A 26959-nucleotide genomic window follows, 5' to 3' on the forward strand; every position below is an offset into this window, starting at 1 on the left:
ACGGACAGGAATAATCTTTTGTTGGCATCCAGCCATCATCCTATCTCATTACGCAAGGGACTCCCTTATTCCCAAATGCTGCGCCTTAAACGCATCATCAGTGACGAATCCCAACTAGCTGCAGAATGTGACAATATGATCACTAAATTTGTGCAGAGGGGCTACAACCAATTAGATCTACTAGCGATTAAAGAAAAAGTACTTAAAATACCGAGAAACGCTATGCTGAACCCTGCCAAAAAGACTGATCATACCAATCGATTAATCTGGGTTAATCAGTTTAATACTCTGAGCTCCGAAGTTAGCAAAATAACCAAAAAATTTTGGCCTATCATACAAACTGATAAGAAAATTGGTCTTCAGCCCAACACTCGGATTATGCCAGCATATCGCAGAGGCAAAAATATTTGTGATTTTATTGTTAAAACAAATGTAGAAAGTATCCCCAAAAAAACTCCTACATCCACATTTCTCAAGTCTTCCTGCCCAGGATGTTTTAAATGCTTGGGCTGCACTACATGTAGCCACATGCTGACAGGTGATTCGTTCTATCACCCCTTTACGGGGAAGAAATTTAGAATCAAACATCGTGTCACTTGCACTACTAAATTTGTAGTTTATGTATTGAGTTGCCCGTGCGGTCTCCACTACGTGGGGAAAACGGAGTGTATGTTCAAAGAACGGATGGCCGGACATCGTGCCTCCATTAGGGCTGCAATTTCTTCTGGTCGAAGTGACCAACCTGTTGCAAGACATTTCTTGCAGGCCAAACATTCTGTTGCTGTCTTGCGACATCGAATTATTGATCATATCCCCCTATTAAAACGAGGAGGTGACCGGGCACTACTTCTACTTAGAGCTGAGGCTAAGTGGATATTCATACTGGATACCCTATCCCCTAAAGGGTTAAATGAACAAGCAGGTTTATCAGCTTTCCTATAATGTATCCCTGATTGACAGCCCACTGCTGCGATAACCAGTATTTGCTTCATATGACTAATATTAGCTGCTTATTGTGTTGTTGTTAATATAATTCATTTTTATTTATTTTTTTTCATTGTTGTCATCTGATGGGTGTCGCTGCCCTTGTCCTGTGCAGCCCCCCCATTAAAACAGTATTGGTTAAACATCCTTATTGCTATATACTATTATGTATTTTGTTTTACTTCAAGTTGATACATAATTTATACTGAGTATCACTGTTTTCCTGTGACGGATACTGTTTTTCTGAGTCTAAGTGTGTGCTTTGTATGTAACCTTTGTTTGCAATTATGTTTGTCACAGGTGATTTTTTGTGTGCTCCTGTCCGGACGCTCCATGACGCCGCGGCTGGCGCCTCGTGATGACGTCATCAGTTGGACGGAGCGGGATGCGGCTGGCAGGAGGCGCCATGGACTGTCAGACGGAGTTAAAAGGGTGAGTAACACAATGTATTTTTATCCTGACGAAAATGTTATAATACACATTGAAACGTTGACTGCAACTTCCAGACTTGCTTGTCTGTTTTTTCCTGCGCCGTGAGTGCCGCCCAACTCTGCATTCTATATATATATATATATATATATATATATATATATATATATATATATATATAGAGTGAATATCTATATATTCACTCTATTTCTGTTAACTTGATGCTTTATAAATATGGTCTTCTGCGTTTCAGAAAGTGTTTTCTTTTCCCAGACAAATATCACAAGAGGACAAAAACTGGGAAGCGAACATTCAAGAACTCCAAAAAAGTGTATGTATTCCTATATTAGTTCTATTGTATTTCTGATGTTATTTAAGATTTAATAAGAACAATTGCCTTAACTATATTTTAACAACTTATTGATAAATTTCCAGTGTTATGTTTCATGTTCCAGGTGCATGCACAATGTTATAGGGCCATTTTCAGCCAGTAAGTTAAAATTTGACCACTTTTCTGTGGCTACTGGGTTTAACATTTGTGTCCTGATCTGTAGAGTTCAGCTTCCCAATTGCTTAGTAAACAAACTGCTTGAACTTAGAGATGTGTGGTTTGGTTCTCCAGAAATCCGAATCCACCTGAACTTTGTGGATCCGAACGAGGAGATCCAAACAGAGTCCCTGTTCGGAATTCAGATTTGAAATTCAAATTTTGGATGTTGGATTGCAAAAATTTAAATGATTTTTAGCTGTTTATCGATTATCAATATTTTTTTTCATTTATCAATCTTAAACTGAACTGAAATCCAAATCTGAATTAAAACACTTGAAGGTGGTTTTGCAAAACCAAAATACAAGGATAAAATTAGAACCAAAACCAAACCATGAGGGTCCAATAATTGAAAGGGTTAAATGTTACAGATCTCATTTTTAGAAAAGCTAATTTTTAATAGAATGTATGAGTTAATAGCAAATTTATATTGAGAATATAAATTCTTTCTTGACAGAATGGGATAACAGACAAGATCCTTCTCATCAAATGTTTATCGGTCTTGGGATTTGTCATCTTTATGTTCTTCCTAAATTCCTTTGTCTCTGCAATCCATCTGGACCTTGGTATGACTTTCTGGTCACTAATATCTTAATATAGTTATAGTTCATTTCTATTACTGAATTAAAATTGTTTCAGGAAATATTGAGGTATAACGTTACAATAGTAAACTTGCTCTTACCTTTTTATAAAAAAAGATTGTATTGAGAAACTGAATTAGAAAATGGTAGATATGTAATCCTTGCATTTTTTTCTCTCTCTAATATTCAATGTGAGGAGGAAATTACGTTTTATTCCAGAGTCAATTATCTATAATTTTCTTTAGCAGTAATTATTCACTGCTTATTTACCCCAAATTAAACTTTTGTCATGCTGCAATAGAACATTCATTGCAATTTGGGTGAATAAATCACTTTATTATTCAAAGCAAAAGTATCATAACTGCTACACGTTACTCCAAAATCTACACTTCTCTTTGTGAATACAAAACAAGTCACACAGTGTAATTCCCTCTCTTACAATACTGCCCACTTTTTAGTTTTACAGTATATAACCAATTCCACCCCAAAATGCTATTTGTTTTTCTAGAAAAGACCATACTGTACATAGCCCCTCTGTATCCAACACTAAGTTTTTTCCTGTATGTTTCACTTGTATATACTGTACATGCCACAGGCATGGGAGGAATGGATAGAAATGTGGTAAGCTTATTTGCTGAACTACAGTACTTAGATTCATCCCTGCATAACACATCACCTAAGTACTGTAAGATCTCTTGCAGAGGAGCCATTATGCTATTATTTAGATTTATTATTTGCTAAAGCTCTGTAAGCTCTCATTTAAAGGGAGTGTGTCCTATATGGGCGAATTCAATACATTAACCATATCAAGGTAACCTTAACCTGCTAAAAAAAAAAAGTGTGCCCTTATGTTAACCAATTGTACTATATTTCCCCTACCCTGTGTATAGGTTTCTTCAGCCTATTTTGGCTTAATGTATTAATATGAAAAGCTACCGTGGCTTTCTCATTTCTATTGTTAAACTGCAGAAACTCCTATAATCTCTGTGATCCGGTCTGGAGTTTAGAATGTAAAGTGTCAGATATCCAAGAGATACAGTAAATGCCTCTCTCATTTTTCTCCAATTCATATTGCTCATTATCAATGTTTGATGGAAACTGTGTAAAGTGTCAAGAAATCTAGGCCATGGGAGCTTCCTATTTCATCTGTAATTGCCACTATGGTGCTGACATGCAAAGAAGCAACCAGATGACAGATTGGTGTGCTGAACTTTGGTAGAACAGTGCTTTTTATTAACTTGAGCATCAAGAGCATTGTTAGGTTTAATATCATAGCAGTACCAATAACAAGGCCCTGAGAATTGGGCTACAGTATGTCTGTTCTGGCTGGCAGTAGTGGGCAGTGACAAGCTCCTTTTATAATGTTGCTGCTGATGCAGCATTTACTATCCTATAAAGAGCAGACAATGAAAGCAACTGCGTGGTTTTCTAAATACAAAATTTATATTCATGTGTTTATTTGGAACAGGTTTTGGTTGATCAAATATTACTATTACTTTAGTATTTGTGAAATGGAAAAGAGAAATGGGGTTTACAAAGGCGTACTTTTTTTGTTTTTAAACAAATGTTTGTTGAAGCATCACATATATAGACACTGTAAGGAATAAAGGTGCAATTTACTAAAGATTGTGATAATCACAGACAATGGTGTAACACAAGGAATACATAACAAAGTAATCAGGGGTGGATTAGGAACTGAAAGTGGCCCTGTAAAAATTTGTAGAAGTGGCCTCACATGGACAGCACCAGAAGTATACCATGTAACCATGGTGACAGCACCACCCCTCACATGTCAGCAAACAAAACAGGCCCCCACATGAACATTGGCCCACCGGGGAATTTACCTGTAAGCTAGATTGGTAATCCGCCCCTGAAAGTAATGAACCAATGAGCCTCATCATTCAGAAGTCCATTACAACTTTGATATGTCATCTTAATTTTTATTGTAAGAACCACAGAGAATAGGTACCTCATCATTTCCCCTTCCTCAACCACCAGCTCAAAAAAAATATGTCAAAAGTAGGCTAATAATGTACAATGGTCAAGACTAATTGTCTCACTTCACAATTGTATCAGGGGATTGTTGGCTGCAATTTGTAAAATATACCAGGATAAATTCTTTAAACTGTAGTGAATTTGAATCCTCGTGGGTAGAAAGTGTAGCTTTGTAGCTCTCCCACAGAATAATTTTTAGTTGTAGTTTTTGTCCAAGATAACCTCAACCCAATTCATTCTAAACAAGTGATGTAGTTTAGATTTAAAAAGTGAAGGTGAGAGAGGATGCAGCCAAGTCTGCCGAGTAGTTTTGCAAGCTGCTGCACTTATTGCCAATAATAGGTGCCAGCTACCCTCTTGGAACCAAAACAAAAACAAATACTCCCAATTGGCGCTTAATAATACATTTTAGCTACCCTGCGTGTTGAGAGTTTAAGGGGAAGTATCCCAAACAAAAAAGCCCATTCAGGTGTAATAATTGGCCAAATTGGCTGTAGAATAGTTACGAGCCTGGAGCCAAAAGCCTTGAATTATGTGACATGCCCAAAGGCAATGGTACAGGTCCACAGACTGAGTTCCACACTTGTAGCAAATTAGCAATTAGTATTTGGTAACTCTCCTATGGTGCTAAAAATGTTTACATCTAAATTGTATTTTCCAATAAATAAGAGAATTCATCATCAGCAGAATTTTGGTTTGCAGATGCCACTGGATTTGTGTAAACCACTCATACAATAGCTAATGTGCAATGTAAATACTGTAAGAGTGTACAACATTCATCCTATTATAAATTGCATGTCTAAGAGTTCCCAAAGTTGTGAACTGGTGACTGATGATACACAAAACATTTTACTTTATTTATACTTTAAATAAGTAAACTAACACTCCTACCTATCCTCTGCTCCATTATGGCATGTTTTCTAGCATCACACTTCGCAGGGAACTTGATAGAGCTGTTTTATAGCATGAGCCTCACTGCCATTTAATGCAATGCAACCGTGGCGGACATCCCATAAACAATGCATGTATTTCAGCCATGCTTATTACCCAAAGACCATAGACCATATCCCAGACTAAGCAACAACTAATTTTGCAGTATATGTCCCCTAGAGCCATTTTGTGGAAAGTAGCACCAAAATCTTGTACACTTAGTAGAACTTATATCAATAAGGCTGGTTTAGTGCTGCTAATACTGCTAGCAGACTGCTGGGCTCTTCTAATGTTGGTTGATTACTATTAGACCAGATTATCTCTTTTTTCAGCAGTGAAAGTTGAATGTCTAACTCTTCCCAGTGGTGCTGAGGGGGGGGTAGGGGGTACTAATAACCCGGGCCCCCTTACCTGGCAGCAGAAGCTGCAGCTCTTTCCCTCAGCCCAGCACACGCTGCTGTGTACTGGGCTGCAGTGTGGCCAGGGGTCGCTTAAAATACAATTATTTTCAATATTTTTTTCTAAGGGTGCATAGCCACGCCTCCTTTGATTAGACCACGCCCCTTTAAAAAGTAACTGGGCCCAGCCAGTCTCTCTACCTCCCTGACTCTTCTAACCACTAAAGCCTTCAACAGTGCTGCTGTGTGCTGTATGTCTGATTGCCAATGTGCATAACAGTCAGTGGGAGAATATATCCAGAGAATAACACTTTTTACTATGTGTTAAAAGGAAACTCTACAGGGTCATGATAGTTGTGATGTTTTCACATAAGTTATGTTTGTAATAAAATTTAATGCAACACTCCCCAGTGACTTGACAGAGATAATGCTTCAGTTATTGAAACATCTCAAGTTTTGCTATGTCTGGTGCAGCAATGCACAAAGTCACCAGGAGCATAATAAATCAGGAACACCTGGGACCCTTTTGCAGAAAAACTATTGCAGTATTTCTGTTCTCTGGTTTCTTCTGGGTCTGTAAGTCCCACATTGTACTGTGTCTCATATTCACTGCCTCTGTGAGGAGAATGTGCTGCTACAAGAGGGACTACTATAAGGGGAGAATGTTCTGATGTGAGGGACAGAGAGGAGATTGTTCTGCTATGATGGTGACAGAGGGGAGAATGCTCTGCTATGAGGGGGATAGAGGAGGAGGAATGCTCTGCTCTGAAGGGAATAGAGGAGGAGAATGTTCTGCTGTGAGGGACAGAGGGGAGAATGTTCCGCTATGAGGGGGACAGAGGAGAGAATGTTCTGCTATGAGGGGGGCTGAAGGGGAGAATGTTCTGCTAAGAAGTGTACTGAAGAAGAGAATGTTCTCTTAAGAGGGGTACTGAGGGTGGAATGTGCTGCAATAAGGAGAACAGACCATTTAAATGAGTAGTTTCACTGGCCCTCAGACCTACTGTAGGTTTGTTGCCAAAATGTTGAATGAAATGCAATACTGGCACATGCAACACTCTGACTGAGACAGAAAATCAAAGATGGACTTACTGTGTATTACAAAGATGGGAGATATTTCATTATTTCTATAGCAGCACAGTGCTTGTCAGCGGAGTTTCATGAGCAGCTCTCTCCATCTTTACTATGCATATGATCCACTGAATTAAAATATACAGGTGTAGTCTTGCTGATATCTCTGTGATGCGGCATGGTGCACCAGACTGTAACTGTTCGCAGCTGGCGAATTTGCTCCATTAAATCCATTAGGAATCCGCAAGCAATGTTGCAGCATGCTGCATACTGTAGCTGAAAAGATGAGCATGGCTACATCTGTACTGTATAATGCCTCATGTTTCTGTTCCTTTTATAAAAATAATTTGAGACTTATATTTATATTGTATGATTCATGATGTTGGGGACAATAATTTATTCAGTTGTGTTTTCTATTAGTCTCTTACTGACAGATTCCGTAGCTGTAAAACATAATTGTTAAAAAAAAAAATGTACTCAAAATGTTTTGTGCAACTCGTGTCATAACTTAAGAAATATTTTTTATTCATTACAATACAATGAAGTGTTTAAATTATATAAATTAAAGTTGGTATTTTAAATAATAAATTTCTAAGGGTCTCCTCCAATTAGTTGACTCTAAAAAAAAAAAAAAAACAACAAATGGTTCTAGACCTAACTTGTTGCAAAATTTGCATGTATGATTCTGACAATGACAGCAATATGGTCAGATGATCAATCACACCAAGTGTTATCATAGGTTTGATCTTTTGTGTTTTCCAAAGGCTGAACACTGGGCAAATTTGTCCGATTTTGGCCAAACTAGTGTTAGATCATGCTGATCAGCATGCAGGTACAACTGTCAATGAATGTATCTGTACCTGTATGGACCGCTTAAGAGTTATCCTATGTAGATGGATTTTCACAGAAATAAGCCAGCACTTCATAAGACATTTTTTAATGATTATTTTATTTTGTTTGATGCTTTTTTGTCTTTCAAGGGAAGTTGGAGCATATATGCTTTAGTTCTATCTTTAGATATGTAATTTTTTTTTTTTCCACATCAGGATGGATTGCAATTCTAGGGTCACTGTGGCTCCTCGTTCTGGCTGATATCCATGATTTTGAAATGATTCTCCATAGAGTGGAATGGGCAACTCTGCTCTTTTTTGCTGCACTGTTCGTTTTAATGGAGGTATGGTTTGTAAATGTCTGCTTGGCTCTATATACTTTTTCATTTATTTTACAATACTTGATATTGTTTACTCTTTTTGTTTGTCATTGCAACATATAATGCTACACAACATCTCAAAATAAAGGACAGCATTTATTCTTGTAGAAAAACACTTCTCTACAGACAGATTCTCAGATGGACAGTTATACATTCCAACATGATTCATTTCTAGAACTAGAACTTTTCTGAGTAGCTCTACTGTATCGTAGTAGACTAAGTGTATAGGGCTGTTATGAAAGGATTCCTACGTAGAGCATTCTGAAATGAGTTCTATAGATCATAATTGAGAAATATGGACATAAGGTACTTTAGGGTATGCGCTACTCATTTATTGAAAAAAAAAAATCTATTCTTTGTTGTAAATTTGCATTACAAATTTTATCACCAGGTGGTTATCTAGCAATACAAATCAGTATGAAGGGTGTACAGTAGATCCTCTTTTATGACTATAGCATTTTTAAATATTTAGCATGCGTTGTGCTCTAACCTCATTTATATCCTAGTCCTTCAGAGAGGTTTTTTTTTAAAAATGACTACAGGGTGCTACATTAATGCAGTGTATTGATTATTTTGTTGATTTTTTTTTAGTACTGTATGTTTTATATGTATTTAGATTTTTATATTACTCACAGCCTTACCAGGCCGTATGATCCTCGCAGTGGTCTATGGAGGCATCTCTACTGGTGCCACCTCCCACTCCAGAAGGGACTTTTCCTCTGGGTGGACACCACCATTGCTGACCAGAATGCATACTGGATAAGTGACCAAGTAAATTGTTTTCCCTCACAGTTTGTAGATTGGGAAGCCATGGTCATCCTCTGAAAGGGACTTGAAGCCTTTTTTCCTTATTATTTATTACCAGTTAGTTATATGGCTCATACATATTCTGCATGCTTTACAGAGAATATTTGGCCAGTCACATCAGTGGAGATTACAATCTATATTTCTAACCACATATACATGTGTACACATACACATTTACACTAGGGACATTTTTGTCGGTAGTCAGATAATCTAGCAGTATATTTTTTGGCTTGTAGGAGGAAACTGGAGTAGCCTGTGTGGCTCCAGTTAGAAAAATAAATCCACTTAATGCAAGAGGGAGTCCTGAAGTACATTAGAGGGCTTTATCTACTGCCCCCCCACCCCAAAATATTCACAGACAAAGCAAAAGTATAATAAAATATTTTCCATAGCAGTATAACTGTAATGATAGAAGTAAAAGCATGCACTGGTTTTGATAACGTTTTGGCCAGTGATCACAGCCAAGCACTATGTAGTTTTTAGTAACTTTAATACCCTTATTTCAAAGAAACAGAAGTTATCATGTGGCCTTTATCAACATTCTATGTTTCTATGTAACAGTGACTGTTGGGGTCTGCGCTAATCTGTGTGTGTGTGTGTGTGCAGGGGTGTTTCAAGATAGGAGGGGACCCGCATGCAGACTCCATTGTGGGCCCCCTCCTCTCCGGCAGTTTGTACATGCAGGTCTCCGGGAACATGACTTTGTTCCTGGGGACATCTCCAGTACGCATGCGCAGATCACTCTGAAATGGCGACAGCGTCCATTTTGCAAGTGATTTGCGCCCGCACTGCAGAGAAGCCGCCGCGGGACTCCGGAGGGGTAAGTATACAATATGGATATGGTATGGGTATGGTGTGGCCCCCCAGACCCATTATAGAAATGCCTGTGTGTGATTAAAAACAAAAAAATAGTACGTGCATTAGAGATGAGCGGGTTCGGTTTCTTTGAATCCGAACCCGCACGAACTTCACTTTTTTTTTCACGGGTCCGAGCGACTCGGATCTTCCCGCCTTGCTCGGTTAACCCGAGCGCGCCCGAACGTCATCATGACGCTGTCGGATTCTCGCGAGACTCGGATTCTATATAAGGAGCCGCGCGTCGCCGCCATTTTCACACGTGCATTGAGATTGATAGGGAGAGGACGTGGCTGGCGTCCTCTCCATTAGAATAGATTAGAAGAGAGAGAGAGAGAGATTGTGCAGACAGAGTTTACCACAGTGACCAGTGCAGTTGTTGTTAAGTTAACTTTTATTTAATATATCCGTTCTCTGCTATATCCGTTCTCTGCCTGAAAAAAACGATACACAGCAGTCACACAGTGTGACTCAGTCTGTGTGCACTCAGCTCAGCCCAGTGTGCTGCACATCAATGTATAAAAGCTTATAATAATTGTGGGGGAGACTGGGGAGCACTGCAGGTTGTTATAGCAGGAGCCAGGAGTACATAATATTATATTAATTTAAAATTAAACAGTGCACACTTTTGCTGCAGGAGTGCCACTGCCAGTGTGACTAGTGGTGACCAGTGCCTGACCACCAGTATAGTAGTATATTGTTGTATACTATCTCTTTATCAACCAGTCTATATTAGCAGCAGACACAGTACAGTGCGGTAGTTCACGGCTGTGGCTACCTCTGTGTCGGCAGTCGGCACTCGGCAGGCAGTCCGTCCATCCATAATTGTATAATTATATACCACCTAACCGTGGTATTTTTTTTTCTTTCTTTATACCGTCGTCATAGTCATACTAGTTGTTACGAGTATACTACTATCTCTTTATCAACCAGTGTACAGTGCGGTAGTTCACGGCTGTGGCTACCTCTGTGTCGGCAGTCGGCAGGCAGTCCGTCCATCCATAATTGTATTATTATAATATATACCACCTAACCGTGGTTTTTTTTTCATTCTTTATACCGTCATAGTGTCATACTAGTTGTTACGAGTATACTACTATCTCTTTATCAACCAGTGTACAGTGCGGTAGTTCACGGCTGTGGCTACCTCTGTGTCGGCAGTCGGCAGGCAGTCCGTCCATCCATAATTGTATTATAATATATACCACCTAACCGTGGTTTTTTTTTCATTCTTTATACCGTCATAGTCAGTCATACTAGTTGTTACGAGTATACTACTATCTCTTTATCAACCAGTGTACAGTGCGGTAGTTCACGGCTGTGGCTACCTCTGTGTCGGCACTCGGCAGGCAGTCCGTCCATCCATAATTGTATTATAATATATACCACCTAACCGTGGTTTTTTTTTCATTCTTTATACCGTCATAGTGTCATACTAGTTGTTACGAGTATACTACTATCTCTTTATCAACCAGTGTACAGTGCGGTAGTTCACGGCTGTGGCTACCTCTGTGTCGGCAGTCGGCAGGCAGTCCGTCCATCCATAATTGTATTATAATATATACCACCTAACCGTGGTTTTTTTTTCATTCTTTATACCGTCATAGTGTCATACTAGTTGTTACGAGTATACTACTATCTCTTTATCAACCAGTGTACAGTGCGGTAGTTCACGGCTGTGGCTACCTCTGTGTCGGCAGTCGGCAGGCAGTCCGTCCATCCATAATTGTATTATAATATATACCACCTAACCGTGGTTTTTTTTTCATTCTTTATACCGTCATAGTCAGTCATACTAGTTGTTACGAGTATACTACTATCTCTTTATCAACCAGTGTACAGTGCGGTAGTTCACGGCTGTGGCTACCTCTGTGTCGGAACTCGGCAGGCAGTCCGTCCATCCATAATTGTATTACAATATATACCACCTAACCGTGGTTTTTTTATACCACCTAACCGTGGCAGTCCGTCCATAATTGTATACTAGTATCCAATCCATCCATCTCCATTGTTTACCTGAGGTGCCTTTTAGTTCTGCCTATAAAATATGGAGAACAAAAAAGTTGAGGTTCCAAAATTAGGGAAAGATCAAGATCCACTTCCACCTCGTGCTGAAGCTGCTGCCACTAGTCATGGCCGAGACGATGAAATGCCAGCAACGTCGTCTGCCAAGGCCGATGCCCAATGTCATAGTACAGAGCATGTCAAATCCAAAACACCAAATATCAGAAAAAAAAGGACTCCAAAACCTAAAATAAAATTGTCGGAGGAGAAGCGTAAACTTGCCAATATGCCATTTACCACACGGAGTGGCAAGGAACGGCTGAGGCCCTGGCCTATGTTCATGGCTAGTGGTTCAGCTTCACATGAGGATGGAAGCACTCAGCCTCTCGCTAGAAAACTGAAAAGACTCAAGCTGGCAAAAGCACCGCAAAGAACTGTGCGTTCTTTGAAATCCCAAATCCACAAGGAGAGTCCAATTGTGTCGGTTGCGATGCCTGACCTTCCCAACACTGGACGTGAAGAGCATGCGCCTTCCACTATTTGCATGCCCCCTGCAAGTGCTGGAAGGAGCACCCGCAGTCCAGTTCCTGATAGTCAGATTGAAGATGTCAGTGTTGAAGTACACCAGGATGAGGAGGATATGGGTGTTGCTGGCGCTGGGGAGGAAATTGACCAGGAGGATTCTGATGGTGAGGTGGTTTGTTTAAGTCAGGCACCCGGGGAGACACCTGTTGTCCGTGGGAGGAATATGGCCGTTGACATGCCAGGTGAAAATACCAAAAAAATCAGCTCTTCGGTGTGGAGGTATTTCACCAGAAATGCGGACAACAGGTGTCAAGCCGTGTGTTCCCTTTGTCAAGCTGTAATAAGTAGGGGTAAGGACGTTAACCACCTCGGAACATCCTCCCTTATACGTCACCTGCAGCGCATTCATAATAAGTCAGTGACAAGTTCAAAAACTTTGGGTGACAGCGGAAGCAGTCCACTGACCAGTAAATCCCTTCCTCTTGTAACCAAGCTCACGCAAACCACCCCACCAACTCCCTCAGTGTCAATTTCCTCCTTCCCCAGGAATGCCAATAGTCCTGCAGGCCATGTCACTGGCAATTCTGACGAGTCCTCTCCTGCCTGGGATTCCTCCGATGCATCCTTGCGTGTAACGCCTACTGCTGCTGGCGCTGCTGTTGTTGCCGCTGGGAGTCGATGGTCATCCCAGAGGGGAAGTCGTAAGCCCACTTGTACTACTTCCAGTTGCTTAACATTGTGTCGGCCACTAGGGTCGCTTATCTTACTCACACAGCGACCTCGGTGCAAATTTTAGGACTAAAAATAATATTGTGAGGTGTGAGGTATTCAGAATAGACTGAAAATGAGTGTAAATTATGGTTTTTGAGGTTAATAATACTTTGGGATCAAAATGACCTCCAAATTCTATGAGTTAAGCTGTTTTTTAGTGTTTTTGGAAAAAAACACCCGAATCCAAAACACACCCGAATCCGACAAAAATAATTCGGTGAGGTTTTGCCAAAACGCGTTCGAACCCAAAACACGGCCGCGGAACCGAACCCAAAACCAAAACACAAAACCCGAAAAATTTCAGGCGCTCATCTCTAACGTGCATATGAGGTATGTGTAATATAAACAATATATTTATTTGGAGTTGCAATGCTCCACCTATTAATGTAAACCAATGGGTAACTACTGCCTTTCCAGGTTAATTGCATGTGTATTGGTTGCAAATAATAAATACAATTGATAATGCACTGCATAAATATAATTTATAATACACTGTCAAGTGTATTATCAATAATATTCATCATTTGCAACCAATACATGTGTACATTACAATAACCTGGCAAGGCAGTAGTTACCCATTGGTTACCATTGATATGTGGAGTATTGTGATTTCAAATAAATATATAATTTGTAATATTACACATACCTCAAATGTATGGGGGGGTTTTATGTCACACACACCCTGATTAGCACAGACCCCACCCCTCACTGTGTTACATTTATCATTGTTATAGGTGTAGGGTACCCCTATAGAGTCCAGCTGCTCTTTAGCACATCAGTATCCATCAGAGTGCAGCACTGAGCTTCCCAGATTCTGTGTTTCTAATTTACAAAGAGCTGTAGAATACAGAATATCAATAAGAGGTCTTACAAATGAAAATCTTTTATTAAAATATGAAACCTAATCAGCTGCACACAAAGTACAGTATGTTGAAAATCTGAAATTGAGGGTTCCAATGTCTGCTAGAGATTAGCAATAAATCTATTAAAAAGTATTCTTGATGGTTATTGACGTCTGTTAATTATTGTTGTGTCTAACATGTGCAGATAAAATATGCATATTTTAATTTCCATTTTTAATCAGGAAAACCTGTAATTACACTCTGAAAGATGCGATGCACCAACCTCACAAAATTAAAATGCTTAGAAGCATGTATAAATCTTATGTTGGACGACAAACACTTAAAAATAAATTAAGCTATGAGTATCTAAAGAGGGAAGTTGGTGTCCCATTTTATTTCTGTTTTTTTGATTACCAGGCAGCTATAGCAATGGATTGTTCTAAGATTAACCTTTTATTAAATGCCTACGTTTTTAAATTCTTTTATAAATGGATTCTTTTTCACTTTCAGACTTGTTTCTCTATTAATAAAATTGTATTTGGTAACCACGTTATACAGAAAATTCACTGATCCATTTTAAAGGGAACATGAAGTTGTCCAGTAATGGAGATAGGACATGTTAACAGCAAATGCAATAATTCAGTAAATTCACAAGTTTGAGTATCAGGCTATTCTGAAGCTTTTAGTTTTTGCCATGTAAGCACTACGGTCTATATTGTATATAGCATATCATGTCTCTATTTGTTGACCTTTTCAAGATTAAAAAAATAAATAAATATATGTACAGCAGCTTGGGTACCACCAGGAGCCTGTATACTGCACCAGCCTTGGGTACCTCCTTCCAAACTCTATAGGACATTTCAGGGTCCCTGCTAGCATTATAACAGGTGTGAATAGGAAAACACAGTTAAAAAGTGAAGGACTGTGCATACGGAATCTTTACTTGCTGAATTGCCTGTATTTAAGAGAGATATTGAATTAAGGGTGTAATTCAGACCTGTTCGTAGCCGCACATTTGTTAGCAGTTCGGCACTGCAGGGGGTGTGTGTGTGTGAGGGGGGGGGGGGGGGGCAGATATACCATTTGCAGAGAGAGTAAGATTTGGGTGGGGTGTGTTCAAACTGAAATCTAAATTGCAGTGTAAAGATAAAGCAGGTAGTATTTACTCTGCACAGAAACACACTAACCCACCCAAATCTAACTCTCTCTGCACATGTTATATCTGCCACACCTGCAGTGCACATGGTATTTCCCAACTGCTAACATATTTGCTGCTATGATCAGGTCTGAATTACCCCCCTATGTCCAGATAGGTGATGAGTGCTTTCTAAACATAACATTTAATTTGACTTGCATTAAAATGTCTGTTAATAGCAACCATCTTTACTTGCCTAAGGGGGACATTTACTAAGCAGTGATAAGAGCAGAGAAGTGAGCCAGTGGAGAAGTTGCCCATGGCAACCAATCAGCACTGAAGTAACATCTATAGTTTGCACACTATAAAATTATACAGAGCTGCTGATTGGTTGATGGGGCAACTTCTCCACTGGGTCACTTCTCCGCTCTTATCACTGCTTAGTAAATGTCCCCCTTAGACCCCTATGTACCTTGCTTGGAAAAGAACTAAAGTGGACAAAGGCAGGCAGACATACCCCTAAATCTCAAAGAAAAATAAAGGACTACAACCTTCAATACTTAAGTCACTTCAGCTATCCAGAGTATTACACCCATACAACAGAGAGGTTGTGTGAGGCATCTGTATACAGATAATTAAGTACAGCCCACCCGGTCATATGGCAGGAGCTGCAAGAGAGATGTGATATACAATCTACAAAAGTCTGTATAACATTGCGATAGTTAGCACTGAGGTTATATGTTGAAAATCCTTCTGAAAATTCTTTACAAAATTAAATTTTTCTGATATGAACTATAAATGTAAAATGTATTGGCCATTGTTAAAATGCCTTATACAGCAGCTAGGTTAAACATTAAAACACATATTCGTTCCACACTTATTACAGACAATTGAAACTCCTCTAACATACACTATATGGACAAAAGTATTCAGACGCCCGACCATTACACCAACAGGGACTGTAATGACATTGGGGGTGATTCAGACCTGGGGGTAAATTTACGAAGATGGGAGTTCTATTTAAGATGTGATGTTGCCCATAGCAACCAATCAGATTTCAGGTATTATCTTCTAGAATGTGCTAGATAAATGAGAAGTAGAATCTGATTGGTTGCTATGGGCAACATCCCATCTTAAATAGAACTCCCATCTTAGTAAATTTACCCCCTGATCGCTGGGCTGCTAACTTTGCTGTCCTGTGTTCAGATAGCTGCTTCCTTCATGGGGAATGTGTAAATTTGCCGTGCAAGTGTGTGAGCCCATGTGTACGCAGAGCTGCAAAAATCCACTGTGTGCAATCTTTCCGCAGCACAGGACTCACTCCTACAGTGCAATCAGAAGAGGCTGTTCAGGGTCGGAGCTGATTTCAGACACCCTCCCTGAAAACGCTTTGGAACGTCTGTATTTTTGTGGACACTCCCAATAAATGATCAGTTACCACCCACAAACGGTCTCTTCCTGTCAATCACCTTGCGAACGCCCGTGCGAATTAGATTTTCGCACCATCCTGTCACTGACCTGTGATTCCCTTTGTCTGACGCGCATGCGCATTTCAGTGCATGCACAGCTAGGACCTGATCGCCCGCTGTGCGAAAACACACAGCATCGATCAGGTATGAGTCAGGCCTATTGTATTCAAATACTGTACATATACTTTAATATGGAGCTGGTCCCCCTTTTGCAGATATAACAACTTCCACTATTCTTGGAAGGCTTTCCATAAGATTTTAGAGTGCTTCTATATGAAATTGTGCCTATTTATTCTGTAAATCATTTGAGGTCAGGCACTGATGTTGGACGAATATCCTTGGCTCACAATCTCCATTCCAGTTCATCCCAAAAGTGCTCGATGGGGTTGAGGTCAGGGATCTATGTGGGCCAGTCAAGTTCTTCCACAACTCATCAAACCATGTCTTTTATTGTCCTTGCTATGTGCACTGGGGCACAGTCATGATGGAATAGAAAAGGGCCTTCTCCAAACTGTGGCCACAAAGTTGGAAGCATAGCATTGTCCAAAATGTCTCTGTATGCTGAAGCATTACAATTGCCCTTTACTGGAGATAAGGGGCCTAGCCCAAACCCTGAAAAAGCAGCCCCATACCATTTACCCTCCTCCACCAAACTTCACAGTTGGCATAATGTAGTCAGGCAAGCAACGTTCTCTTGGCATCCGACAAACCCAGACTTGCCCACCAGACTGCCAAACAGAGAAGCATATAATTAGTCACTTCACAGAATACATTTCCAATGCTCCGCAGTCCAGTGCCTGTGTGATTTACACCACTCCGTCTGACGCTTGGCATTGGACATGGTGATGTGAGGCTTACATGAAGCTGCTTGGCCATGAAAACCCATTCCATTAAGCTCCCACTGCACCATTTTTGTGCTAACATTAATGCCAGTGGAAGTTCGGAACTCTGCAGCTATGGAATCAGCATAGTGTTGGTGACATTTATGCACCATGGGGGTCATTCCGACCAGTTCGCACGCAGTGGTTTGTCGTCTGCGGTGCGAATGGGTCTGGAATGTGCATGTGCGGTGGCTGCACTGCGTACGTGCGTCATTGCCTGGCGACAGGGGTCGCCGGGTTATGTCGCGTCCTACGATGAAAGCAGTCGCAGAGCCGAACGCAAGAAGATTGACAGAAAGAAGGCGTTCCTGTGCATCACCAGACCGTTTGGAGCCATTTTCGAGGAGTGGTGAAGAAAACGCAGGCGTGTCCAGGAGAACGGAGTGCGGATGTCAAACGTCAAAGCCTGCCCCAGCATCGCGGAGATCGTCGCACAGGGTAAGTATGTCCAGGGCTAGTCTTATTTTGCTTGAAATTTTTTTAGCTTAGCAGGGCTGCACAAGTGATCGCAACCCTGCTAAGCTAAAATACACTCTCCCATAGGCGTGGACTAGTTGATCGCACCAGCAGCAAAAAGTTGATGGCTGCGATCAACTCGGAATGACCACACATGTGCCTTAGCAGTCGTTGACCCCTCTGTGATTTTACGTGGTCTTCCACTTCATGGCAGAGTTGCTGTGGTTCCTAAATGATTACAATTTCTAATAATATCACTTACAGATGGCAGTGGAATATCCAGCAGGGATGCAATTTCATGAACCATCTTGTTACAAAGGTTGCATCCAATCACAGTACCACACTCTTCAGAACGACCCATTTTGTATTAAAAAATGTTTGTAAATGGATGGCTAGCTGTTTGATTTTCTATACATTGTATACCTGTGGCAATGGGTCTGATTGAAACACCTGAATTCTATTATTAACAGGTGTGGCCAAATACTTTTGTCCATATAGTGTATATGGGACCATTTTTTGATGGGATTGTTTTGCTACTATGAAGTAAATATTTAAAACCTGCCATTTATCTCTAACTTCTACATAAAAGTGAATATAAATATGAAAGTGTTATTGGATATGTTTATATGAATTATGGGATGCTTTGAACACATACTGTAAGTAAAGTATTGCAATAAATTGGGAATCCAATTCAACATGATGGGCTTGTAGTGCATTTAGAATGGTCAGTTGACCAGTGACAGAGATGCTCAGAAAATTAGCATTGTTTGACCACTATTATATACGGCAATACACAGCCAAACATGGCAGCGCATCATGCTAAACTGAATTGTCCTTATTGGTCAGATGCAATTAAGGGCCTAATTCAGATCTGATCGCAGCAGCAAATTTGTGAACTAATGGGCAAAAGCATGTGCATTGCGGGGTGGGGGGGGGGGGGGGGGCAGATGTAACATGTGCAGAGAGAGTTAGATTTGGGTGGGGTGTGATCAAACTGAAATCTAGATTGCACTGTAGAAATTAAGCAGCCAGTATTTACCCTGCACAGAAACAATATAACCCACCCAAATCTAGCTCTTTTTGCACATTATATCTGCCCCCCCCCCCCCCCTGCAGTGCGCATGGTTTTGCCCATCTGCTAACAAATTTGCTGCTGCGATCAACTCCGAATTACCCCAATGGTTTTGCCCATTAACTAACAAATTTGCTGCTGCATTCAGATCTGAATTACCTCCTTAAGGCCCATACACACAATGAGATTCGGGCTATGCCCGATTCTCACTATGCAACAGGGGCTAGGTCGGCATCGCAAGCACATGAGTGTGCTTGCGATACTGACTATGTGCGATTTTGGCTAAGTGTCAGTTTTGACTATCTTTTCTACGAGATAGTCAAAATTGATTTGCTTGCACAGTCTATCTATGCTTGCGATGCCAACGGCGCATCGGCATCGAATTGGGATCGCAAGGTGACTTTCACCTTGTGATCTGCACTAACTCTTCTTACGATTTTGACTATATAGTCAAAATCGTAAGAAAATATCTCCCCATGTGTACACACCATAAGTGTGATGTCTGGCTGCACACATAGCAGGTAATTAGGGGAGGACAACTTGCAATATTTATACTGCCTGGATAAGCAGTGCAATATTAGAACACAAACCTACATCCTAAATGTGTTGTAACAAAGACAGCCGTTTTCTTATTGTGAGGTAAGGTGGTTTTCTCGCGTATCATGCTGCTGCACTGAATGAATAGGCAGAGTTCACTACAAGCATCAGTTCTTCTTAGCTTATAATTAAGTTCAAGCTTTTATACAGAGTGGTCTGAGTCAAAATGCAGCCAGGAAGGGCAAATGGGAATACCTGTCAGAAGAAGTGCAACATGAAAAGTAGTTGTCCCTTTACAGAACAATCAAATCGAAGACAACACATGGGAACTGTAATATGTTAAACAGTTATATTAACAATTGCTTATTAGGAGGGGTTTACTCCAGATACCTATATACTGTATCACCAGGGTCGAAACTAGGATTTTCGTCACCCAGGGCAAGGCAGTAATTTAGAGCCCCCCCCCCCCCCCCACCACCACAAAAAAACAAAAACCCTATAAAACTAAAATAATCAGATTATCAAACATTTGGAAAAAGGGGATACTACTGGACATTTTTCCCCTTTGTGCCTCAAATGCCCTATGTGTCACATGCCCCGCCAGCGTGTTCAATTACATGCTCCTCCGTGTGTCCCCATACATTGCACTATATCATAACACTTCATCACTGCGCTACTCCCTATCCACTGCACTACATCACTATACTACATCCCCTACACGCTGAACTACAGTACATCACTACACTACATGCCCCTACTGCATGCACTACTGCAATATATTACTACACTACATACCCTATATGCTACACTACATCACTACACTGCATCCCATTATATGCTACACCACATTGGTGCACTACATGCCCCTATATACTGCAATACATTACTACACTACATACCCTATATGGTACACTACATCAATGCACTACACCCCCCTATAAGCTACACCAAATCCCCCCCATCTGAGAGGCAAAGCATAGGTTTATAATGCTAACTGGGTGCACAGTGCGCTCCTATAGTAGCTTGTATGGTGCACCGCATGCTAGTCACAGCATTGCATGGTAAAGAAGAGTTTAAGACAGTAGCCAACAAGGGAGAGACCCACACAGCATCGAAGTCAGATATATTGCCCTGGGAGCTGTCTGCTGTCTCACTGGAGCAGCACAGAACTGGCGGTAAAAAAAATAAATTTAAAAAAACTGCTCCTCTGTAACTCCTTGGCGCCCCCTCAAATCCTACACCCGGGGCGCATGCCCCCTTAGCGCACAACAACCCACCCACCCCATCCCCTAGTATCACCCTGGTATCACCTATTCAGGGTGAGGAATAACTCATGAGCAATAATGAATGTTTTTATTTTTTACCATATACTTTTGGCTGTTGCGCTGACGGACAGGTACTTTTAAAAATGTATAGAGTGAGGCAATGTCTGCCTTGTCATTATGCCATTATAGAAGTCTATGAAATGTTTTGTTGAAATGTGCATTTCTCACTATTTTTGTCAGGTTTACCTTTTTCATTGTTTTAATCTCGTTTAGGCTTTGGCTAATCTGCACTTGATAGAATACATAGGAGAGCAGACAGCAGTGCTAATAAAGGTGAGATTATTCTTTTAAACATCACTTTTTTAATAAAGTTTTTTTTTTAAATCAAACTATGATAAAGTGTAAAAAAAAAAAAAAGAATTATAGCGCTGTACATTTCTTGTCATTTTATTGGTCACTGCAGTGGCTTGAATAGTCCTCTTCTGTAAGCTATCTTCTTCTGCCATCTCTTAACATTAATCATGGATTTCACTTTTTTGTATTTTATTTATGCTGCATATACAGTATACCTCAGTGCAAATTACAGTATATACCAGCTAAGCTTTAAAGAGATTTTTCCTTTTGACAACTGCTGTACTGTAGCTCTTTTTATTTGGTTGTTGTTTGAAATAAACATATATATATATTTTTCTATTCCTTTCTTATAATTCAAGATTTCTCAACCCTTTCTAACATGTACACCCATACAGGGGTATATTCATAGGCGTGCGCAGCACATTTTAATTAGGGGGTGCACGACTGGAGTGGCGTGCCTGGCACCGCCTGCTGGGTGTGCCTGGCACCGCCTGCTGGGTGTGCCTGGCACCGCCTGCTGGGCGTGCCTGGCACCGCCTGCTGGGCGTGCCTGGCACCGCCTGCTGGGCGTGCCTGGCACCATAAATTAGCAGTCAATGCAAACTGACAGATGTTTATTAAACCTAACAACTAACAAGCTGTAAGCCTGGGACCTCGCTGACATCTGTTGGTTTGTTGCCTACTACATTACGGCAGATATATTGTATTGCCTGTTATTGTAAATTACTTAATTGAGCTGGGAAGGTGGGTGTTGTTGGTTTATTTAAAAAGCTCTGCTCTAGGAGATAGACCTTTTGTAGGTGTTGTGCAAAATTAGTTTAATTAAAATGCCTCTTAAGGGGGGTACTCACGGAGCGATATTCTAAGCAATCTGACTAGATTGCTTAGAATATCGGCATGATCGCTCCGTGTCTGGCTCCCTCAGCGATAGCATACAAGCGTATTAAAACACTTGTATGCTATCGCTGAGGGCATACAAGCGTATTAAAATTTGGCATACAAGCGTATTAAAACACGCATGAGGAAACTAAAAAAAAAATAGAAATCCCTTGCACCCTAGGGGGCGGGACAGCAGCACAGATTATATCAGGAGACAGCATAACTCCGGAATTGCTGAGCCCATGTACTCCAAAATTGGTACACGTCTGCTTTACAATCTGGAAACAAACACTGTGGGGGGGAAAGACACCCCTAGGGGTGAGGCAGCAGTACTGAGTATTTCCGCAGACAGCATAACTCTGGAATGCCTGGAGCAATTTACACCAAACTTGGTATACATATGACTTTCACTCTGAAAACAAACACTGTGGGGGAAAGACACCCCTAGCACCCCTAGGGGTGAGGCAGCAGCACAGAGTATGTCAGCAGACCGCATAACTGTGGGAGGCCAGGAGCACTTTACTCCAAACTTGGTACACATCTTACTTACAATGTTATTTATAGTGTGGGGGAGATGTACTAAGCCTGAAAAGTGATACATTTCACAGTGATAAACTGCCAGCCAATCAGCTCCTAACTACCATGTCACTGGCTGTGTTTGAAAAATGACAGTTAGGAGCCGATTGGCTGGTACTTTATCACCGTGATATTTATCACTTTTCAAGGCTTAGTACATCTGGCCCAGAGTGTTTAATATTTACATTTTATTATTGTAAACAGACATTCTTAAAATCCCGGGTAATGCCAGGTACTCCAGCTAGTGTGTGTGTGTATGTATTTATGTATGTATGTATGTATGTATGTATGTATGTATGTATGTGTGTGTATATGTGTGTGTGTATATGTGTGTGTGTGTGTATATATATATATATATATATATATATATAACACAACGGTATCTTTATCTTGCGCCTGACTCAAAGCAGCACAACGGGAGAGGTCCCTGCTGAAAGACCTCAATAGCATACAAAATAAAAACAATTTCCCAAGTGCGCTAAATAAAAGTGTATCTACAAAGATTCTTCCAGTGTTGTTTCCATAGGTGAGAATTGAGTACTGGAGAAGATTTGTGTCTATGAACCTGTAACGGACACCCCTCACCAAGATAGTCACCCAAACAAGAGGCCCAAGGCCAATTAATAAAAAATTGTTTTAATAACAAACATTTAAACAGATGCAGTTTTTACATAAAATCCATCATGTAATGTTTACAGAGATACAATTTAAAAATAATAATAATGCCAGTGAAGGACAACCAGTGTGTTGTCTTAACTCTAGATACTCCCTCGCCTTTATCAAGGTGCGAGCTCGAAAGGGAGTATCTTCACAAACTAAGCTGGAAACTGGGTTTGTCAGTCAGGAGTTTCCAGCTTAGTTTGTGAAGATACTCCCTTTCGAGCTCACACACTAACAAACACCAACTAGACATACATTAAACATTTAAATACCTGATACCCAGGAGAACCACCCGTTTGTTAGTGTGTCCTGAGGAAGAGGCGTCAGCCTCGAAACATGTTGACTGTTTGAAACACTGCCATTAAATTTTTGGTGTAACGAGTCCCTGCGATGCCGTGCGGGTTTGGAGGTATGTGTGGATCATTGCACAGGGCACCGGGACCAGCTGTTTGAAAGCACAGAGTGCCGGCTGATTTTGAATACTCTATATATATATATATATATATATATATATATATATATTGTGACAAGAACACTGGGATAGTGTTTGAGGGCAGGTATGTTTGTCCCAGGTTCTTGTCTTACATGTTTTAAAAAGTGTTAACTTCTAGGAAAAATGCTTTTGGTTTTGTCAGAACCTTTTCAGTTTGCTGTAAAAGCTGGGTATAGGCTCTAAGAGAGAGATAAGGAGAGTTCTAGACATTGGGCCCAGTTCGGGTCTTTGGCCTCACAGAGGGCTAATCAGGGTTTCAGCTGTGTAAGTGTGTTATAGGGCTGCTAGCCTGATTAGTAGGGGCAGACTTCCTGGGAAGGCTGCAGGATCTGTGTGTGAGAGACACGCTTTCTGATGCAAGTAAGCTATACAGTATGTACTAAAGAACTCTGTGTTTTGTTTAGTGACAGTTAGGAATATCTTATGTTTAGTTAGTGCCGGACAGGCAAGGTATTTTTATTTTGGGGTTTGTTTTGTTTTCTGTTTCAATAAAACTGGCCGGGGTCAGTTGTACCAGAAACTGGACTTGTGTTGTTCCTCAGCTGCTGCGTGCTGCCATATTCCCCAGGAAAAGGCGCCTTGCACCCCTACAGTGTTACAACTTGGTGGAGAATGCGAGCACACCGTTCTGCGCACAAGTGAAAGCAGCAGCTTTGTGAGGCCTGCAGAAAACGGTGGTTTATGCAGATACAGCCCAGTGTGAAGTTACTGAGACTCACCCCTGAGGGTTTGATATATGTCCTGGGTGAAAGCAGCTACAAAGCCGCCTGAAAAATCTGTCGACATGGAGGATCTGCTTAAAGCCTTGCTGCAAGCTACAGCGGCTCAGCAGGAGGCCAACCGACAGCAGCAGGTGGCAATGGAGGAAAATAGGAGACAACAGCAGGTGGCAATGGAGGAAAATTGGAGACTACAGCAGGAGGCCAACAGACAGCAGCAGGTGGCAATGGAGGAAAATATAAGACAGCAGCAGGTGGCAATGGAGGAAAATAAGAGACAACAGCAGGCAGTTGTTGATGAACTTTACAGGCAACAGCGTCAGGATAGAGAGGCCTTAGCAGAAGTGGTGCAGAGACTTGCAGCTCGGGTTGGAGATGTGGCCGTCAGTGCTCCAACCAGCTCTAGTTCTATACGGGCCAGTCACTTCCTGCAGAAAATGACAGAGGCTGATGATGTGGAGGCCTATCTGACCACGTCTGAAAGGACTGCCGAGCGTGAGAACTGGCCGAAAGCACAGTGGGCCAGTCTGCTGGCACCTTTCCTGTCAGGTGAGCCCCAAAAAGCTTACTTTGATTTAAGCCCTGCTGAGGCTCGGGACTATGATAAACTAAAGACTGAGATCCTGACCCGCCTGGGAGTCACGCTGTCAGTACGAGCACAACGGGTGCACCGTTGGCTGTACGCCATGGAGAAGCCTCCGCGCTCCCAGATGCACGACCTTATTCAGCTAACAAAAAAATGGCTACAGCCAGAGACATTAACTGGTCCCCAGATGGTGGAAAGAGTCGTCATGGACCGCTACTTGAGATCTTTGCCCATGGTCCTGCGCAAGTGGGTGAGCCATGGAAACCCGGGTACTGCTGACCAATTAGTGGACATGGTAGAGAGGTATTTGGCAGGAGAGGAACTACTGATGACCACCCAGCAACCCATAGATCCTCGACAGCGCCCTTCAGTAAAGACTGGTAAGACTGTTCCATGGGAAAACGTTGCTGGGCGGTTAAGAGAACGCAAGGCTGGAGAGACTGTAAACACTGGCCCTGGAAACAGGCCAATGGGTCTAGAACGGTCTATGCTGCCCAAACGGGTTGATAATCGTGTGGTTAAATGTTTTAGGTGTGGTATGCCAGGTCATGTTATTGCCAATTGCCCAGTCACGCAAGAACCCATGCAATGTGATGCTGCCTTTGAATGTCGCAGAATGTCTTTCTTTGCTAGGTTAGCCTGTACTGTGGTACCTTCACCTGAGCTGGAAAAACAAATGTGTGATGTGTTCTTAGAGGGTAACCGGGTAGAGGCCTTGCTAGATTCAGGAAGTTTAGTTACCCTCGTGAAAGCTGGGTTAGTGAACCCCTTAAAGGTCCAGCAAATACCTATTGGGGTAACTTGCATACATGGGGATACCCAACATTATGCCACTGCTGAGGTGAATATAGAAACTTGTTGTGGGTCAGCAATGGTTAAAGTGGGACTGGTCCCTACCTTGGTGCATGAGGCCATAATAGGGAGGGATTTTCCTCATTTTTGGAAACTGTGGGAATCACGGTTATCTACAGATGTGAGAAGTAAAAAGCCAGTTGATAATACCGGTGATTTTATGGATGTACGCGGGTCTTCGGAACTTTCTGGCCCTTTGCCTTTTGCTAGTTTGGCTGGGGAAGTGACAGATGGGGAGTCCAGTGAGGACCCTCTTGCTGGGAACAGAGACCTAGTAGTTAGAACTGAAAGCGTGCCTGACCTGGAGGTAAAGAAGGATCTGTTTGCGTCTGAACAGTTAAAGGATCCTACCTTAATAAAGGCTAGAGAGAATGTTAAGATTGTTAATGGGGAACCTGTGGTACCAGGTGACAGGGTTACGTATCCCCACATGGCCATCTGTAATGAGCTCTTGTACCACATTGTCAAAAGGGGTGAGGATGTGGTGGAACAGTTGGTAGTTCCCCAGCCTTATCGGAGAACGGTACTAGATTTAGCTCATAGTCACGTTACCGCAGGACATTTAGGGGCAGAAAAAACCACTGAAAGAGTTTTACAAAGGTTCTTTTGGCCAGGGGTTTATAAAGAAGTGTCTGAATATTGTTCTTCCTGTCCTGAATGCCAGTATCATGCCCCTAGACCCCATTTCAGGAGCCCACTAGTTCCCATGCCTATTATAGAGGTCCCGTTTGACAGAATAGCCATGGATCTCGTGGGGCCCTTGTTAAAGTCTGCTCGGGGCCATCAGTATATCCTGGTAATTATGGACTATGCCACTCGATATCCTGAGGCTGTCCCTTTACGCACTATCACAACCAAGGCGATAGCTAGGGAGCTGGTGCAGGTATTTAGTAGAGTGGGAATACCAAAAGAAATTTTGACTGACCAAGGTACTCCATTTATGTCAAGGATCATGAAAGAATTGTGCAAGTTATTTAAGGTCACTCACCTCAGGACGTCCATCTACCATCCCCAAACTGACGGGTTGGTGGAAAGGTTTAATAAAACATTAAAAAGTATGTTAAAAAAGGTTGTTG

General features: G+C 41.4%; 1 protein-coding gene across 2 annotated transcripts in view; it reads left to right on the top strand.

Annotated features, from left to right (window-relative positions):
• OCA2 (OCA2 melanosomal transmembrane protein) overlaps nucleotides 1-26959 on the top strand; it is a 414138-nt gene that overhangs the window by 237351 nt on the left and 149828 nt on the right. For both annotated transcript variants that reach the window (XM_063953301.1, XM_063953302.1), the window contains 4 exons: nucleotides 1687-1744; nucleotides 2418-2526; nucleotides 7982-8109; nucleotides 21038-21097. In XM_063953301.1, the coding sequence (XP_063809371.1) occupies nucleotides 1687-1744; nucleotides 2418-2526; nucleotides 7982-8109; nucleotides 21038-21097 (355 nt within the window). The remainder of the gene's footprint in view (nucleotides 1-1686; nucleotides 1745-2417; nucleotides 2527-7981; nucleotides 8110-21037; nucleotides 21098-26959) is intronic.

Source organism: Pseudophryne corroboree, chromosome 2, assembly GCF_028390025.1.
Source record: "Pseudophryne corroboree isolate aPseCor3 chromosome 2, aPseCor3.hap2, whole genome shotgun sequence".
NCBI lineage: Eukaryota > Metazoa > Chordata > Amphibia > Anura > Myobatrachidae > Pseudophryne > Pseudophryne corroboree.